Source organism: Drosophila mauritiana, chromosome 3L (assembly GCF_004382145.1).
Source record: "Drosophila mauritiana strain mau12 chromosome 3L, ASM438214v1, whole genome shotgun sequence".
Classification (NCBI taxonomy): domain Eukaryota; kingdom Metazoa; phylum Arthropoda; class Insecta; order Diptera; family Drosophilidae; genus Drosophila; species Drosophila mauritiana.
This window is the reverse complement of record NC_046669.1, coordinates 10,796,246-10,815,161: the sequence shown is the minus strand read 5'-3', so window position 1 is coordinate 10,815,161 and position 18,916 is coordinate 10,796,246. Positions and strand designations below refer to the sequence as shown.

Genomic DNA, 18,916 nt, shown 5'->3' with positions numbered 1-18,916 from the left:
CTGTCAATTTAGGAGATGTTAACTGATTGTCAGGTTAGTTGACATTCAAGAAATTACGTGCCAGGTAAATAAATAAGCTTTTCTTTCACATATTCAAAAATCATTTACCATTAACTACAATTTGTCTTTTTAAGAATCCTTTTTGTTTAACCACTTTATGATAAATAAATAATTAGCTTTGTATAGATATAAATAAAATCAAATAAGTAAAATGCATTGGTATTTAGATTTGATTTCTAGTAGAAAAGAATTGTTCGAAATAGCTACTTAAATCATTAATTTAAATCATTAATAAATATTAAATGAATGAACCATAGTTTTTTGAATACCTATGAAAGCAGGATAATAAATTAACTAATAACAGAATTTGATATCAATTTACAACTCTTCGATTGCATAATAGTGCACTTGTAATTTGCTTGCATTTCCCCATTGCGTTTTCCTCTTAAGGAAATGATCGCTTAATAGATTTTACTTTTTGACACTTAACGCAATTTGAAAATTAATTTGCGATTCTCGTTCGCCGGACACGAATGCATATAAAATCCCGCCCGACTGCTCCTGAATGGAATATGATTCGTATGGAGTGGAGTGGATTGGATTGGAGTGTTCGTGGAAAATGTTTGCCACTTCAGGGAAAAACAAAAACTACGATACCGAGTGGTTAGAGCCATTACCATTACCATTACCAATGCGTTCCAGCCAACCACTTCGGCCAATGTGGCAGTTTGTTTTGGTCCGAGGCTGGCCAAAGTTGACGGACTCGTTTGGAGCGCCTACAGCAGCAGCAGCCGCACTAAAAGTGAATGCGATGCGGAGCGGGGGGGATGAGGTGGGGGAATGGAGGCGCTTTAACAATTTGGTTAAAGTTTAATAAACTTTATGAAATGTTGTCTTGAGTGGGAAATGCAGTTGGTCTGCGCAGAGTCGATGGACTTCAATGACAATGTGGAAAAAGCGATGGGGAAGGGGGGCAGGAACGGAGGGGCGGCGTCTGGCTGTCAAGTGAGTTTTTGGTTTTCGGGGTGATAATGTCCATGGCAAACCGACAAAACGGAAAAAAAAATTTAAAAAAAAGGAAATCCTAGGAAAACCATGGGACATCAGGAAACGGCATTAGAAAGTAACCATTATTCGGTTGCATCGTATTCACCAATACCTTTTTTTCAAAGTTTTCGAAAATCAGTTTTTTCGGCACAGCATTCGTCTTTGTTTTTTGTGCCATTTTTTTGTATTTTTTTTATTTTTTTGGTGGCTTCTTCGGCAGATTACGCAAGCGGAAAATGTGCATTTAGTTTCCCTTTTCGGGTGACAAGTTTATTGATTTTTAATGCTTATGCAGGTGACTTGGTTATGCAATGCAATGTTGCACTCTTCGTACAGAATATGCATGATGAAATTACCTCTAGATTGTTAACAACAAAATATCAAGCAGACTGAAATAAAAACATTTCATAGCCTATAATAGTAAAATATGTATAAATAACCTTTTTTATGGCAGTTAAAAACAGATAAAGTGGAAATTACTTCATTTTCTAAACAAATTACATAGGAATTAAGTGATTTCCAACTCATGGTGCTCTGAATTTTCAAATGATAATAATTTAAATGTAGAAATACACAATTAAGTAACATAATATCCGCTCTACTTATGGTAATGTTGTTTTTACATTAAATATAAAAAGAAAACTTTTGACACGAAAAAGTAACCAAACCTCGCTTTATGATCGATATTGTTAATGGTTTTCTTAATTAAAGTGGATGCACACCTGAATGTGGAGAAGTATGAAAACCAAGCTCTACCTGCATGTCTTGTAGCTTCCATTGGCTTTCATACAATTTGAATATAATCATCAATATTTTTATAGATTGTCAAATTGAATCGGTGTTTGCGGGGAGCGGGGGAGTGGCCACACCCACCAATTGGTGCCCCATCCGCGAAAAGGAGGAGAAAGTGAGACACTGGCATGGAGCGCGAATGGATCGCTTCGAGGGTTATCATTATGTACTCATATGCAGAATCCAGTAATTACAGTACATACATACACAGAAGCCTTGCATCCGATAGATACAATTTTGATTAATCGCAGCGAAAAGAGAGCAAAGAAATTAGAACGCCTGTGGAATTCGACTTGGCCTAAGAGCTGGACACTACACGTCCGTAATTGCGGGTTGTGCTGGACTCTCCTCCTGGCATGGAGAGAAACTCCAGCGTTTGTAACGAACTGATAAGCGCGTAATTAACATGGCTAACATGGTGGGGGATTTAGAGACGGGGCATGGCATCTATACATCCATACCACCTGGCCAACACGAAAACTGCAGAAATACTTTTTTTTTTGTACCCCACACCGCCATCATCGAGAGCCAAGGTATTTTTTAAGGCGTGTTGTTTGCCGTTTTCAATAGATTTTTGTCTTTAATGACTTTTGGCCGACTGGAAACTCTTGGCCAGGCTTAATGGCTCCGATCTCCGTTTGGCTTTTGTTCTGCACAGAATTGGCTTTGTGGCTTTCGCGGCGATTGGGTTTGGGTTTGGGTTGGGCTTTGGTTTTAAATTTTTCGGGTTCGCAAATGGTTTGCCAATGGGTCTTCGAACTTCAAGTGTCGGCGAATCGCTTTTGAGTTGGAAAACCGCTAGCTGGTAGTCGGATAATGAGCCCGGTCAACTGTCCGGGAGATCGAGCAGGTGGCTGATGGACCAACCTAAATGGGTCGCACATGCTGGGCTCAGATATTTTGACATCGATCTACGATTGGCTGATGTTTAACTGGTTTCTAATTTGGCTAAAGAGTTAATCATATTGTGTGGTCAGCAAGGAATTCCAACGGAAGAAAGCTATTACTTACTACTTTTTTTTCGAGAAAATGCATCTTTGGTTAACTGTGATAATAGAGGTAAGAAAAAAGAAAAAATACCCATAAAAATATTACTTTCAAGTTTAAATATTAGAAAATTATTGCCGTGACATTTACTGGATTGAAAACAATCATTCGTGCTTTTTCCGTATATTTGTAGAAACTACAAAAACGTAATTTTGGCTGCCAAACATTTCATTCAATACTAAAACGATATCAGAATGCCCCATTAGCGTCAAATCCACTTGCTAATAATTTCGCTTCGGCTTGAATTACTGAAACGTTTTAAACCTATTGAACAAACAGGGTTTCCAACAATGCAAAACAAAGGCTCAAATGCCGGGGAACTCATTAAATAAAATGAGAACAAGCCGTTTGGCTCGCCAGACTGAGATGGAGAAACAAAAAAAAACAATCAACCACAAGAAGTTGGTGCAAAAAAACAGATAAAAAACAAAAACAGCGACTACAACATCAACAGGGAAAAATACCCAAAGATGAAAAGTTCAATGCACGCAAATCGGATTAAGCAAAGAAATTAAGTAATACTTGTACTTGTGGAAATCCATTGAACTGCAAGTGGGCCTAGAAAAGTGGAAAATAGAAAGGAGGGCCGGATATTGAACGGAAGTTGCCCACCCATCCAGTTATTACAAATAGATATAGAATAGATAGTTGTAGGATGGAAAAGTCAAACTCATTACCTTTTAATCGCCAGAAATGTGTGTTCAGTACAAATCCGATTGTGTAAATCCAAAAATGACACTAATCAAGTTTCTCAATTCTCACAATTATGTTTTGGTCAAAAAATCCGAGCACTTAGCACTCCGAATGTCGAATTTTCGGGATCGTTACGAGCTTAGAGTGCACCAAACCGGGTTTTTTTTTTAGAATCACGCCGCATCGGGAATAGCGAACCGAACGCATCGAAGCTTAAAACTCAACTGATTCCAAGTTGCGGCTACCGATTTCTTCGAGCGCCACGCGCTCAAAAGCTTCCCCACCAAAGCTTTCGCACATGGAACAAAACTTTTGTTGGGCTTTCTTAGACATTTCGATTAAGCCAAAAAGTCGACATCTTTCTGGCCCGGACTTACTGCGAGCTATGAGCTGATATATGTTTTATCTTTAACAACAATCTTAAAGTTAAATATTTACTTAAGTGTTGACTAGGCTTTTACCGATCCAATGAAAAGATGACTGCAAAAAGTTGTATTCGAAATATACAAGCAATAAGAAATAATATTACTCATCCGCCATGTTAAACATGTGCATATAGTTCTCAAGAGCCAGTGTGCTAAAGTGCGCACTTATGAAATAAAAAAATAATAACTATTGAACTATAACTATTAGTCCACCGCATATTACTAAAGTACTAAGTAATCCTCTAAGTATAATCCATAAGTTAGCTTTATATCCTTTTCTGTATGGATTTTATTTGGGATTCATGCTTGTACCAAAAGCTAAACATAGTTTTTAAAAAACAAAACCTAATGATTTTTTTTTTAATTTTTAAAATATGTTTTTAATTTAAATATTGCGAACTTAATAAGAGTAAAGTAACATTAGCATTAACAAGGTGCGTGTGGGTCGTTCGATCTACTTGGTCTGCGGTGTTCAAAACGAGATGTCCTTCTCAATCCCGGCGGGATCGGTTCTTCCTCTTGCCTTCATGTGAGTGGCGGATCGTGCGGCGTCTGATCGGCTTGTGGGTCTTCTTCTTGTAGTGGACAACGGTCTTCTTCTTCTCACTTGGTTTCTTGGTGGTGGGAGCCACGGTGGTGGGTGCGGTGGTGCTGCTATCGGATGCCGAGGGAGTAGTGGGAGTAGTTGGAGTAGTGGGCGTGGCGGGATCAGTGGCCGGAGGTGTGGCAGGATCAGTAGCCGGAGGAGTGGCAGGATCAGTGGCCGGTGGAGTAGCAGGATCAGCGGGCGGAGTTGCGGCAGGACCAGACGCTGCCCAGGCAGTCGAAACGAAAGCCGCGACGGCGAGGAAGATAGTTAGCTGGAATCGCATCTTTAACAATGTTTCAGACTGCTATGACAGATGTGCTTCTTTCTGGGCGAAGCCGGCTTATATATAGCCAAATCAATGGAAGATCTCAGACTTGTTTTCCTTAAGCAAACAGCAAACAGTCGCTTAGAATCGAATCGGAGTGTGATATCTTAGTAAATTTGGGTTGTTTAAACAGAGATCAACACCACATTTTCGCAATGTAAAACTAGGCTATTAATACAGAGGCTCACTTAATTATAGAAACTATATTTTTAAAGTACTAATTTTTTAAGGAAAAGGATATAAGTTGGTGGGTATCCAGAGTATTGAAATAAAAGATTTTTCTGTGTCATAACTTCGTATTTATTTTCCGTATAACTACATAGTGAAATACTTTACGAACTGGCTCTCAATGGAATGTTAATTTTAATCGGACTGGAGAGCCTTATACATAAGGTTTTGAATAGTTACGAACCGAACTGGGAACCAAGTGTACCAATTGTAAATAAAGACAGCAATTTGAATTGACACGAAAATAAGAGAATATAAAATAAAATTTGGTCTTACCACAACGTATAAACATTTTCTGTTGTACATAGTTTGTATTTTATTCAAGTGTTTTGCTCTGATCTATTAATTGGTGTAAAATAACTTGAGTGGTTGGGATCAACTTTACAAATTAGTCTCAAATGCATTTTAAGTAATGTGAAGTTCGGGTATAAACTAATCGAGGTGTTTAGATATAAAATCAAATCACGACTTGCTTGGCGTACACACATATTAAATAATATTAATATCAGTTAGACTCAGAGACGTTCTATGAGCTAAATACAATGCTTTAGTTAGGCGAGTAATTTAGTTAAGATTTTACCACTTTTTCTTGAGTTTCCATTTGCGTGTTTAATATTAAGTTTTGTGTTTTCCAACTTGTACAATTACGAAACATTATTTTGGTTTTGCAATTACAATTAATAATTGAATGGCAATCTCTGTTCCATCTTTAGGCCCCACCCATGTCGTCCACGGCGATGGCACACAGCACGTACATCATTCCGGCGCTGAGGAGCGCCGTAACCGGCACCGTTACGATCCAGGCATAGGCAATATTCCGGAAAAGATGCCAATCGACACTGCCATCATCCGTGGGCGCAACTTCGTTATGGGCCTCCTTATCGCTCTGATCCTTCGGCTGACTCTTCTTGCGACCCGATGCACTCACATGACCCACGAAAACCACCGAACCGACCTTGCAGTGAGTAGTCGAAATGGGCAGGCCAATTTTGCTGGCCAGCAGTACGGTGATGGCAGCTCCGACTTCAATAGTAAAGCCACTGAAAAAGAGTTGAAGTAAGTTTTATTTGTGAAAAGATACAGGAAATTGGGAAATGAATACTCACGTCGATGAGGTAATTTTCGTAAGGTCATTGCCAATGGTCTCGATGACTCGTCGTCCCCACAGCCAGAGACCCACAGAGATGCCGATGCCGCCGTAGATTAGAATGTAGATGGGACTCTCGGCCTGCTGCATAACCGATCCCTCGCGATAGATCATATAGAGGGCAATCAGTGGGCCGATGGCGTTGCTCACATCATTGCCGCCGTGCGCGAAACTGCCGAATGTGGCTGTCAGGATCTGCAGAAACGAGAAGAGCATGGAAATCTCCGGAGTCTCCTCCGCGCCACTGGTTCTTCGTCCACCGGGCGTCGTTCGTTTCAGCTCCTCCTCCTGCTCATTCAACGCCTCCTTGCTCTCGATCAGAGGAACCTTGCTGGAATTGGGCGATAAAGTGGAACTGATCATAAGATCAAGGCTGCCGCCGCTCTCCACCACTTGAAGGTTGTTATTGGTGGCTTTGGTAGACCCGGTTTCCAAGTCCGTGCCTATGGGGTTCGTCTTGCTCTGTAAATGAAAAGGAATGGAGATTAGGCAAAGCAATCAAATTAGCTAGCTAGCACAGATAGTACCTTCTGCTCCTCCTTGGGCGACTGCATCCGCTTGAAGCACTCCTGCAACTTGCGTCCATTTTGCTGCTGCTGCTGTTGTTGCTGCTGCTCGTCGATAAAATTCAGACTGGTGATCGTTAGATCCGTGTTGTCCAGGCTAGCCTTGCCCAGCAGGTCCTCCGCCTTTTTGATCAGCTGCGGATCGATCTTGTACTCCTCCCCAAGCGCGTTGTTGTTCTTGGCCGCCAGTCCGAATGGAGCCAACTTAAAGGTCCTCGGCGAGTTGTCGCTCAACGAGACCAGCTCGGTTATTTCTGCGATGGCAGGCAGTGGCTTTCCTTCGCTGACAAGCGACAGGGGACGACGCTGCTTCTTGGGACTTCCCGACGGGGAAGATTCTGGAAGAAGAATTCAAAATGTATACTATTATTAGCCAAACATTTGTTGGAAGAACAAAGGCCTCATTATTTGGTTCAATTTTAAGTCGCATTTGAAATAAGGTTTATAATATTTTATGAAAAGCCTACAGAAATTAGCTACAACCTTTGTATAAATAACCTAGATTCAAAATACTTCCAAATGACATGGCGAATTGCGACTTAGCACGCACAAATAAACTGTTAGCTTGCGCAAACAAGAAAAAACATCTTCCACTAATTTGCCTATAAATGCCTTAGGCTTCAGCTAAACAAGAGCACATTAGGCCCAACACCTAAAGAATCCATTAGAGATGCGTTCGCAGATAACTATCTTCCTAGCCATTGCGGTTTTCGTTTCGACTGCCTGGGCAGTGTCTGGTCCTGCCGCAACTCCGCCCGCTGATCCTGCTACTCCACCGGCCACTGATCCTGCCACTCCTCCGGCTACTGATCCTGCCACTCCTCCGGCCACTGATCCTGCCACGCCCACTACTCCAACTACTCCCACTACTCCCTCGGCACCCGATAGCAGCACCACCGCACCCACCACCGTGGCTCCTTCCACCAAGAAACCAAGTGAGAAGAAGAAGACCGTTGTCCACTACAAGAAGAAGACCCACAAGCCGATCAGACGCCGCACGATCCGCCGCTCACATGAAGGCAAGAGGAAGAACCGATCCCGCCGGGATTAAGAAGGACACCTCATTTTGAACACCGCAGACCCTGAAAATCTACTAGAACGACCCACAAGAACAGTTTTAAACCAACTGCTACTTTACTATTATTGTGTTGTTATCATATTTTTAAGAAATTAAATGCTTATTTTATTAAAGGAGTTTCAAGATTTTGTTATTGAAAAGTAGAATTACTTAAATGCAAGTCCATTCATGAATTTTTTTAAATATCTGTACCCGTATACCCGTTTATAATATAATTTGATCTTTTCATCTGATTTATATCAACTAACAAATCAAATATTTCTTGATGCTTGACTATTTTAGTCCAGAATAAGTCAAAAAATTAAGTTCATCACAGACACTAAAGTTTGTAGCAAAAAGGCAAGGCAATAACCATTAAGCCAAGTGCCTCGACTATCAGATACCCGTTAAAAGCGACACTTTGTCGCGGTGGGCATTTCAAGCTTTGGAATGACTAGAAACTTCATCCATCAATCAAAATTAGTTGAAGTTCACAATAACTCGACGTTTATACGGACAGTCGGACGGACGGACAGACGGACATGTCCGTATAGCTTCGACTAGTGATTCAGATCGAGAATATACTATATATGTTCGAAAACTATCTAGTATGCATAAATTTCCTTTCACTATGCGATAATTTAGGCATAAAAAAAAGGTATTCTTTTGAGAATATCAAAGTGTCATTTAATCTTGGGGGTAATATAAAAATAAGAATAATAGGAAATGAAGAGCACGGGAGCAAAAGTCAAGACATGTCTGGCCAAATCTGTTATGCCTGGGGGATTCGCGATTGGGTTTCTACTTTAGTTTCGTCGGGATCTCTTCTTGCGGTCGCTGTTCTTGCCTCGACGTGAGTGGCGGATCGTGCGGCGTCTGCCCGACTTGCGGACCTTACTTTTGTGGTGGACAATGGTCTTCTTCTTTCCACTTCGTTTCTTGGTGGGGGGAGCCACGGTGGTGGGTGCGGTGGTGCTGCTATCGGATGCCGAGGGAGTAGCGGGAGTAGTTGGAGTAGTGGGCGTGGCAGGATCAGTGGCCGGAGGAGTGGCAGGATCAGTAGCCGGAGGAGTGGCAGGATCAGTGGCCGGTGGAGTAGCAGGATCAGCGGGCGGAGTTGCGGCAGGACCAGACGCTGCCCAGGCAGTCGAAACGAAAGCCGCGATGGCGAGGAAGATAGCTATCTGCGATCGCATCTTGGATTATATGTAGCTGTGCTTGGTGTGACTATTGTACGTAGTCTGGATGAAACCAGAGTATTTATAGCAAAATCGTTGAAAGATGTTTCAGACGCGTTTTGCTTAAGCAAACATACTTCTACATTATTGTTTGATTACTTGCGATTGTTAATTCGAAGTTGTTTAAACAACAAATGAAGCATATTTTTGATGAGCACTATATATACAAAATTATAAACTGAATAGACTGAAATAGATGTTTGTGTTTGTGGATATTGTGTTATTTTTACGGGATTTTCTACATAAGAATTGACATTCGCTTTACGTAGGGCACACTTATCACTAAATAACTCACCCACGGAGTCCTCGAAATTAAACTTGACAGGATTCTCGGCCCGCAGTCGCTTGGCAATCTTGCGCCGCTGCAGAGGCACCACTACCAACTGCGTAAGCAATGCCACCAGCAAAGAGAGACCAAAACTGGCGGTCAGTGCTATCCAAGTGGGTATGTTGTCCATGTAGAGCAGCTTGGGCCCGTCCAACACTACGCTGATAACGTTGATGAAGAACGTCACACCATAGAAGATGGGCAGCGATCGGAATCCGGCCTTGAGCGGCTCCTGGGCACGTAGGATGAAGCGACGAATGGCCAGGAAGAGCAGGATGCTCACAACTCCACTCAGCACCGGTGAGATGAACCACGATCCGACGATTGTGCCCAAAGTAGACCACTTCAAGCCCTGAACGCCGCGCGCCACTAGCGAAAATCCAATGGTGGAGCCAACGATACTGTGCGTTCCCGAAATGGGCAGCTTCAAAAAGGTGGCCACCAGCAGCCAAACAGCGCTACTGGCCAAAGCGGCCACGCAGCCCAGCATCAGTACCTCCTCGGCGCCCTCGTATAGGCCAACTTCCAGGATTCCCTTGCGCATGGTGTCCGATACCTTGTAGCCTGCACGAATAAGAATATAATATCTATATTTAATTATAATATTTTGCATTTATTTTCTTACCAATCAAAACGGCGCCTGAAATTTCGCAAATGGTGGCCAGCACGCATGCCTGCCGGATGGTCAGAACTCCAGAGCCGACACTGGTGCCAAATGAGTTGGCCACGTCGTTGGCACCGATGCCAAAGGCGAGGACAAAGGCGATTAGGAAGCCGATGACTACCATCCATAGTAATTCCGGCGCAAAGCTCTCCATGATGCCGACAATGTGGTTCGGTGTTCAATGTTATTCAAAACTCTTCGGCTCAAGCCACTAAACTCTCTCAACTCTAACTAAATACTGATTACGCCTCTTGCTCCTCGAAAAACTGAACTCAAACTGTATTTTACTGGGTGGTGCGGATTTAACTGGGTGTGGATGACTTGAGTTGTGCAAAACAATCGTTTGGAACTTATAAAATACAAGACTACGTAACAAATGAGGGTCGAAACAAAAATCCAAATTGATTAATAAGTGAGAAATTCTTTTCAAATATTCTCTAAACAGCCATATTTGCGCTTAAACTTCATTGTCGTTATTTTCATAATGAAAATGGGGCAACAACTCGCCGCTTGGAACTGCGAAGATGCGATACTTAGGTGACTAATTACCCTGCACTATAAACACTCCTCTCTCTGACTAAACCCTTCGGTTTGGAGCCTCTATCTTTTAAGCTGATGTGATGATCAGCTCTAGCATAAATTAGGCAATAAATAAATAAAATCCTACAAATTCTGGACAAAACACCGAAACGAAACGAAACGAACAATAATCCAAATTAAAATCCTTCTCCTGACAAATTCCTGCTGCCGCTGGAATTCGATGCTCAATGTCGGGAAGTATTCACAGGTATTCCACACTCCACACTAACCCCACTTGTAGTCCAGTTTAACTTTCGGGATATCTCCTCTAGCAATTGTTGTGTTTTCGTTCAGAGATTAAACGAAAATGCTGTTGATGTCGTGGAGTAAGTGGATAGTGTTGTTGTGTGTTGGTTTGTTAATAATTAATTATAATAAGTTTCTTGTTATGTTGAGTAGGAGTTAAGAGGTGTCGAGTTGGTAAACTGTAAAACAAATATATTTCTAAATTAATATTCCAAACAAATTAGATAGAGTTATTCTTACCTGACGTTTGGGGTAGCACAGTTGTTTCAACCATAGAGAATTATTCACCATGTCTGAAAGTAGGCGAAAAATATTTAGAGGAGAATTCAGTATCACTTGTTTTTTAACTATAGCAACCCGCTAGCAAAAAAATAAACCTACTCGACTAAGCACACATAACGCTTTGAGTAATTTAACTGATTCAATCCCAAAAATTCAAAACGAAATCCAGTTTCATCTGCTTAAATTTGGTACCTAAAATCAATCACATTTCCAAACATTTTCAATACCTTTCGATATGTTTGACTTTTAGATACTTTTAAACCAGTAAAATCCAGCACACAGCCATTCGTTGAGTTTTTCAATTGAAATTCAATTGTTTTGTGTGTTTCTAGTTTTTATTCATTTGGTTTTTTTCAGATCCAACTAGAACCGCGTGGTTCGATCTTTTTCAAATGAAAATTCGCAATTGAAATTGTAATTGCCGCTGGCTGTTGTTATTGTTATTATTGTCCAGATTGTTGTCATCAAATGCAAATGCAGCAAACAATTCGCTTTCATTGTTTGCAATAAAGATGACTGCGTAATTTGCTGATGTAACTTTCTGTTTTAAATACACTACAGTGTATAAAATCCTAAAGGATTTTAATATTGAATATGATTTTAATATATATATTTTCTTATTAGCAAGCATAGGAATATAGGAAACTTTGTTTTCGGTGGGAAAGTAACTATATGTGCTTTTTATTAACCATGTGAATTTACACATGTAGCAAACACATCGTAAACTTTTTAACTATGACCTATGGTGTCCTTAAGAAACTGTGGACTAAACACAAGAAAATAGCATATTCCTTTCCCACTTGCCAGCAACACCAAGACCCACGTTTGACCAGGGCAAATAAACAAAGAAAACCTCAAGAAAATCCACCCACAAGAGCAAGAAGGCGGTGGGTGGTGGGTGGTTTTGGGGCTAGAGGTCAGCGGGTTGAGTTTAGTAACCAGGACAAAGGCTGACACCGCGTCTTGGCAAGGTCGCAGCGCTTAATGCCGACGCTTCGTTGCGAAATTTCCATATTTGCGTGCTTTGTCATCGCTTTAGCCCCAAACACCCACCACCCAGCACCACCCACCGGGTGCACATTTCCATTCCCACAATGGAAATGGTTAGGAAACAATCATGGGTTTGTGGTAATCACCACTCCAATTTAGCGGCGTATTTTGAACTTTTGAGCTATAAATACGCAAACACGCAATTGTGCATAGTTTGCCAGCCACTGCAAATGCAAATAAATGTTTGTTGATTGTGAAATAAGTGGAATCGATTGAACAGAGGCGCAGATGGAAATTTATAGTGATTTTATTGGTTAATAAAAATTTGTACGATTACTTTTGCACAAGACTAACAAAACCAATGGAATTAGTTCTTAAATTTGATACATTTAAATCATTTGAACACGCGCCTTTTCAATTTTCCATCCAATGGCAGTAAATCAATTTTAGCCCATTGGATAATTACGGTTATTGCCTGACAGGTGGGCAGTTCAGTAATTGGAATGAACCGTTAAGGCCGAACAGATCGAAGGGATCAGGGGGCAGTGGGTGGCTGGAAGGCGGTTGGATTCTACTGCCATTGCATGACATGGAAATGGAATTAAAATGGATTGAATGCCAATTGCAAAACAACAACAGCTGGCACAGGTCTGAAGTACACTTAAAACAAATAGTAAGCCTGATGAAATGGTAGATTTCTTATTATATAGAAGCTACTTCTAAACCTCTTGACTTAAAGCAACTATAAAGGTATAAACTATAAAGCATAGATTTTTAGCTTTACATTCAGATGGTACGTTCAGATTTGAACGTTCAAATCGCTTGGTTTCTTAACTATGGAATATTTATATTCCAATATTTCCAATATTTTACTTCTTCCACTATTTTCCAATAGAAACTTGTGCCAGTTTATCAATTTATACCGATTATGTGCACTTCTTTTGGTTGCACGAATGCACCGGTCGCGTCACTGGCGACCTTGACATTGCCGCCTACCAACTGCAATTGCAACTGGCTCTGCAAGCAGTAAACTGCCTTTAATATTGATTTAATTTGCCGCACTGTTCCAAGGACGGATGAGTTGAAATAACCGACGGACAGGGCGAATTATCGCGGCTCAAAGCGGACATTTTCTGCACGCTCAGTGAGTTCCACTTGTTGTTTTCCCGAAGCCGCCAGTCGATGGGCCCCGTTTTCAGTTTTGGGGTGGTTGCTGCCGCAAGTTCAAGGTCGCACCACCATTACAAAAATCCGGGCTAACTCGTTTCAAATTAACGCCGCCCACTCCAGTTCAGTGAGTGTCAAACTGTGCCCATGGATCAGCTCGTTTTCCATTCAATGGACGCAGCCCAATCCAATTGGAAATGCGCTCAGGTGTGAAAGGGGATGCACTCTAGTAATTAACGAATACCTGCAATAACCCAAAAACCCACGACGATGGCTTGTGCATGTGTGAGAAATTAGAGCTCCAGGAAGTACAAGAGCAATCAATAACTTAAAAGTATAATAAGCTATTGCCATGATAAACATGATATTTTATCAATATATGGGCTGAAGAATTTCCGTCTTTTTCTTGTCGATTTTTTAATTAAAAATATTTAATTTTCTAAATGTACTTTAAGCAGACTTCTATTACAAACTTCGCACTTTCTTCATTTATTTTAAGTTTTCAGCTGTCGTTATTATAGAGCGACCACTGTACTTGTGCCAACGTTTCTGGCACGTGTGACTGTACAAGTTCTGGAAGTAAACAAATGTGAGTGCGAAGCTCGTTTGGCAAATTTTTACCTATTGCTCTCCTTCTTTCATTCTCTCCACTCGACCTTCTTGGCATTCATAAAAGAGTTCAAACTGTGAAGCTGTGTTGTTTTTATTGGGTTTTTTCCGTCGCACGCGATCCGAAAATGGAATCACGAGTTTGTCGGCTGATATTCAAAACGTGTGCACAAAAAAATATGAAAAAAACGCTTCATCGAATTTCACATATGTATGAACATATATGTACATATATGCATACATATGTTTGTGCTGTGTGCCTATAGAAATTCCACTCCCATTCAATACATTTCTTTTTTTGGGCACTTGGCAACCGGCAAATATGGCTATTGAATATTTCTGGGAACTGCCTGAAATCGATTGAATTACTATTTTTTAGTATTAATAAGCTGGGAAAGCCACTCGAAAATACATAATATTGAAAGTTAAGCAGTTATTTTAAACATATGTATGTAGTTTAATTGGGCATAACTTCCTTATGATAATTAAATCAAAGAGAGTAGTTAGAATAAGTTTGGTTTATCTAAGTTTCTTTATAATTCTGAAGATATTTAGATATATTTAGATATAGAATCTCGTTGAAAAGGGGTCATTTCATATAATTTCTAAACTGAAATCCAGAACTGCAGTTTGAGAGTCACTCGACCAATGGCCATCCGACCGAAAGATGCACTGAATCGGAATCACTCCGTGCGGCGGCGAGTGTGTACTCGCTATGACCTTGCGGGGTTGCTGCCACCCACCGCCCACTTTGAACCCAAAACCAACTCATTCATGACCCAGAGCAATCCGAAACGAAATACACGCCGTGATATCACGTTGTGCTGAGAAAAAATGTATAATTTCTTTGCTTGACGTAAGCGCAAAGATCTGATATTCGAAAATTACGAAAAACGAAATTTTCTTTTTTTTTTCGAAATTCTGCAGCATGCGTATACACAGATTTTTGGGAATTTTGCTGCTTTGGCGATGGGCTATTTTAAAGTTTAAATGCTTATCGGAAAGCTGCTCTATTTCGCTTGTTAAATTTAGTTCCCAGACGCTAAAACTGTACACAACAAGATGCCGGAGTTTTTCTCCTACCCTCAGTGCTTTGCTCATCACAGTGCGACTTGGCTATAAACGAAGGTATTCTAATTTGCATTTTCTAAAGAGCAGGTAATTTCATTCTTCAGGATTTCTTAGCTTTGCAAAGCAGCGTATCATGATAACAAAAAGTGGATTTACCCAAAAATATTTATAAATAATTTTGATAAGTTTATAGCGGAAGTACAATATAAACAACATTTTTATTCTCGCAAAGAGGTTATCTTTAAAATGATAAACCGAAATCGTCGTGAGTCAACTTATAAGTAAAAACTTTTGGAAACTGGAATATGTTGGGTGGTTATTAAATAAAAATACAACAAAATTCAAGGATGCAACTGACGCCTTAAGTTAGGCTTCATTTTTTGAAGCCAGCTTGTGAGTCACTGGAATTTCATATTCTCTCCATTTTAATACGTTTTACATGGTAAGACAAGGAAAACAAAAGATGGATTTTGTTGTGGGGAAATTAAGGAGAGAGACGAAGAGAGGCGAAGAAAGTGGGCAGCATGATGGCGAGGGGAGTGTCTGGAAGCTGCCAGAAGAGACAAGAGAGTGGGAGAGTGCGCATCCTCTCGCACTTTTCACCGTCTGTTCGATGTTTCTGTTGTTCTTGTTGTTTTTGGTGTGGCTGCAGCTGCGAAGCAACAATAACAAGCACAACAGAGACTCGAAAACAGCTGCACACGAAAACAGTGACTGTCAAACTGTTTTGCAAAATTTAAAATGTAACTGTACTTGGCAAAAACAATACATTTTGCTGTATTTCTGTATGGCGTAAAAGATCTTACGACCTGGAAGCTGGAGCACACTTTTTCCAGCCACTTGGCCACCTCCCCGCCTTTGGACCCACCAACCAATCGATTGGCTAGCTTATTGATTTTTCTACTCGAACATTTTGCATTTGTTGCTTTGTTTCGGTCTTATGCATAGTGTGTTTGGTTCGAAAAAAGTATTTGGCAATAATTTTGGGCCTGACATACACACTTTTTGAGCACACCCACGCGAAAAACACGCGGCGCCAGCCAGACTAAAAGGATACACAAGGATACAGGCAGCATATCCTGCACACACACGCGCGCACAGAAAAGCTCGCCAGGATTGAGTGTTGCAGTTGACCCGCAGCTGCTGACAGCCGATTTGGAGCAGCGGTAACAGTTGGAGCTGCTGCCCCGAATTGGGTACTCACTTGATCAGCAGCACTTTTTCGAATCAATATCCCCGTCTATTCAATTTTTTTTTAAGCGGGACGAAGTCGCGCGCAACCACCGGCTTGCTGGGTTTGTTAGAGATGTGCCGATAACTCGCCACTGCGATAGCACCGAATTGCTACTTTTTGTTGTACGCCACGCGCTTGGGATTTTAGCGAGTGTGCATGCCACAACTTAGCTTGTGCCGCAACCACACCGTGCTGCCAGATGTGCGCGAAAACGTAACGGCTACGCGATGCTCTGGTCACACTGTCCTTGCCGTGACAAACAAAATAGAAAAAAAAAAAAATAAAAACAAAAGATAAAATTCTAGCCTGCCCCCCTTGAAAAATAAAGGGGTATTTCAGGTAGTTAAAATCGAAAAGAATCCATAAGCACAGAGAGCCAGCGCACATAGAATGTTCCACTTCAGCGGCTTCAACATGATGTTCCCCGAGGGACGCAACTTTCATGCCAACTACAAGTGCTTCTCCGTATCCATGTTGCCAGGAAACGAGCGAACCGACGTGGAAAAGGGCGGAAAGAGTGAGTTGCGAGTGTGCAGGCTGGCCAGAAGTTATGTGAACAACACTTTCCATTCACAGTCATTATGCCTCCCTCGGCGCTGGACACGCTCACCCGCCTGAATGTGGAGTATCCAATGCTGTTCAAGCTCACCAACGGCAAGAAATCGCGATCCTCGCACGCCGGCGTACTCGAGTTTGTGGCCGACGAGGGCAAATGCTATCTACCCCACTGGATGATGGAAAACCTGCTGTTGGGGGAGGGCGATATACTCAACATCGAGAGTGTCTCGCTGCCGGTGGCCACCTTCTCAAAGTTTCAGCCGCACAGCACCGACTTCCTGGACATCACCAATCCCAAGGCGGTGCTGGAGAACGCTCTGCGCAACTTTGCCTGCCTCACGAAGGGCGATGTCATAGCCATTAAGTACAACAAGAAGGTCTACGAACTGTGCGTCCTCGAGACAAAGCCCGGCAATGCAGTCAGCATCATTGAGTGCGACATGAATGTGGAGTTTGAGGCGCCAGTCGGCTACAAGGATCACTCCGAAACGCAGGCCTCGGGCTCCGGGCAGCAGGGTGCTGCTGGAACTGTTGGCGGCGAAGTTGCCGGAGCCAACAACGCCATACTCGAAGAGGTTGTGGAGACCTTCAAGGGTTCCGGCGTACGTCTGGATGGCAAGAAGAAGAAGGAAAGCCAGTTGGAAACGCCGGTCGTAAAGAAGGTGCTAGCCCGCGGCGTTCCGGACTATGATTTCCAGTTTGGACTCATCCGTTTCGACCGCAACATTCGACCCATCAGTGACAGGGGCCAGGAAGATGATGCTGTAGCTGGCAATGCGGACGGTTGCGACGCGGAGAGCTTCCACGGCACTGGTTTCTCCATGAAGAAATCGCGCAAATAGCTCTGTAGCTCTAGTTCTAGTTGTATATTGTGTGACACATAGAAATTAAAGGAAGAACCTCACAGGGGCAGCGTCAACTTGATGGCCTCCTCCTTGGGCGGAGCCGGTGGCGATATGGTGGTCATGGGCGGCAGTCGGCGTATCTTGCGTCCATGTTTGCCTTCCTTGCGCTTCCACAGACCGGAACGTGGTCGATTGCCCATCTCCCGCATCCGCTGGGCACTGCCCACGTGCTCCTTGTTGTGCTCCGGGTTGGACAGGCGACCAACCGTCGCCATGCAGGTGCGCTGGAAGGCGAACTCCCGCTTCGAGGGCAGCTGCACCACCACCTTTTCGTCGAACTTGCGCAGAATGGTGCCGAAGGTGCCGGCGGCATGGATCAGATGGCACATCTGGCCGGGGTTCTTCTCCAGACAGTGAATGCGGGTGCCCACGGGCAAGGCGCCCAATGGATAGGCATCGCCTTCGTTGGGACGCACTATGGGATTATACAAAAAAATTAATTATATTTTTAATATATTGGTACAATTTCTAGATTCCGTGATCAGTTTAGGACTGTAAGACTATACTCAAAAGATTACTTAGAAAACGTTTACTACTCCCGATGAGTTTCAGTAAGTGAATTTACCAGGAATCCTAGGAATAAAGCGCGAGGTCTTAAGGATATCGCCAGCCTTCATGTTCTCGGTGGCCAGGATGTACTTCAGCTCATCGCCGACGGCCACCAGGGCCACTTTGGCGGTGCGACAGCCATCGCGTAGCACCTCGAGCACCAGTTCCTCCTGGGCGCCCTCCGCGGGACCATCCCGCACCCATTTAACCCAGCGATACTGCTGTTTAATGCCACCGCCAATGCCCTTGGCTACCAAGCGACCGGAGACGGGATCCCGGCCAGCCAAATGGGTGATCTTCAGCGGCTCGACGGTGTACTCCTCCGGAAAGTGCACGGTTCGTCGGAATTGCTGTCCGGCACCAGGTTTTGGTTTCTCCACCACTTTGGTTTTGCCGCGTAACTGCTGCAGAGCCACGCCCGCCGGCGCCGCACGAACAGGCGTTTGAAAGGTCAGCGTTGTGCTCAGCAAACGCATTAGACTTTGCATTTCGATAGTTTTATTTGAAAAATTAAATAGAACGAAAATATATGCAAACTGTTACAAAATCGAAATGCGGCTGAAAACAGCTGTTGTGCGGC

The 18,916-nt window shown here is 42.6% G+C and overlaps 7 protein-coding genes across 7 annotated transcripts in view; 2 read left to right on the top strand and 5 right to left on the bottom strand.

Annotated features, from left to right (window-relative positions):
• LOC117141791 overlaps positions 1-3,793 on the bottom strand; it is a 28,346-nt gene extending 24,553 nt beyond the window's left edge. Inside the window, exon 1 of the mRNA XM_033305431.1 lies at positions 3,564-3,793. The gene's annotated coding sequence lies outside the window, so the exon portion shown is untranslated. The remainder of the gene's footprint in view (positions 1-3,563) is intronic.
• A 702-nt stretch (positions 3,794-4,495) lies between these two features.
• Positions 4,496-5,066, bottom strand: LOC117140791 (platelet glycoprotein Ib alpha chain-like). Its single transcript, XM_033303886.1, has one exon. The coding sequence runs from the start codon at positions 4,874-4,876 to the stop codon at positions 4,496-4,498; it is 381 nt and encodes a 126-aa protein (XP_033159777.1). The 5' UTR covers positions 4,877-5,066.
• A 175-nt stretch (positions 5,067-5,241) lies between these two features.
• On the bottom strand, positions 5,242-16,403 carry LOC117141946 (sodium-dependent phosphate transporter 2). Its single transcript, XM_033305703.1, has 7 exons — positions 16,295-16,403; positions 11,212-11,264; positions 10,108-11,150; positions 9,450-10,046; positions 6,821-7,197; positions 6,253-6,755; positions 5,242-6,186 (listed from the first exon to the last, which is right to left on the bottom strand). Exons 3-7 carry the CDS (start codon positions 10,298-10,300, stop codon positions 5,856-5,858), a joined length of 2,001 nt encoding a protein of 666 aa, XP_033161594.1. The 5' UTR covers positions 10,301-11,150; positions 11,212-11,264; positions 16,295-16,403; the 3' UTR covers positions 5,242-5,855.
• On the top strand, positions 7,204-7,980 carry LOC117141950 (lysine-rich arabinogalactan protein 19-like). The gene has a single exon (XM_033305707.1). The coding sequence runs from the start codon at positions 7,530-7,532 to the stop codon at positions 7,908-7,910; it is 381 nt and encodes a 126-aa protein (XP_033161598.1). The 5' UTR covers positions 7,204-7,529; the 3' UTR covers positions 7,911-7,980.
• Positions 8,222-9,419, bottom strand: LOC117141949 (classical arabinogalactan protein 4-like). Its single transcript, XM_033305706.1, has one exon. The coding sequence runs from the start codon at positions 9,110-9,112 to the stop codon at positions 8,723-8,725; it is 390 nt and encodes a 129-aa protein (XP_033161597.1). The 5' UTR covers positions 9,113-9,419; the 3' UTR covers positions 8,222-8,722.
• A 157-nt stretch (positions 16,404-16,560) lies between the features above and the next one.
• On the top strand, positions 16,561-17,801 carry LOC117141947 (ubiquitin fusion degradation protein 1 homolog). The gene is made up of 2 exons (XM_033305704.1): positions 16,561-16,841; positions 16,901-17,801. The coding sequence occupies exons 1-2, from the start codon at positions 16,715-16,717 to the stop codon at positions 17,722-17,724; spliced, it is 951 nt and encodes a 316-aa protein (XP_033161595.1). The 5' UTR covers positions 16,561-16,714; the 3' UTR covers positions 17,725-17,801.
• On the bottom strand, positions 17,726-18,916 carry LOC117141948 (39S ribosomal protein L2, mitochondrial). The gene is made up of 2 exons (XM_033305705.1): positions 18,353-18,916; positions 17,726-18,202 (listed from the first exon to the last, which is right to left on the bottom strand). The coding sequence occupies exons 1-2, from the start codon at positions 18,822-18,824 to the stop codon at positions 17,784-17,786; spliced, it is 891 nt and encodes a 296-aa protein (XP_033161596.1). The 5' UTR covers positions 18,825-18,916; the 3' UTR covers positions 17,726-17,783.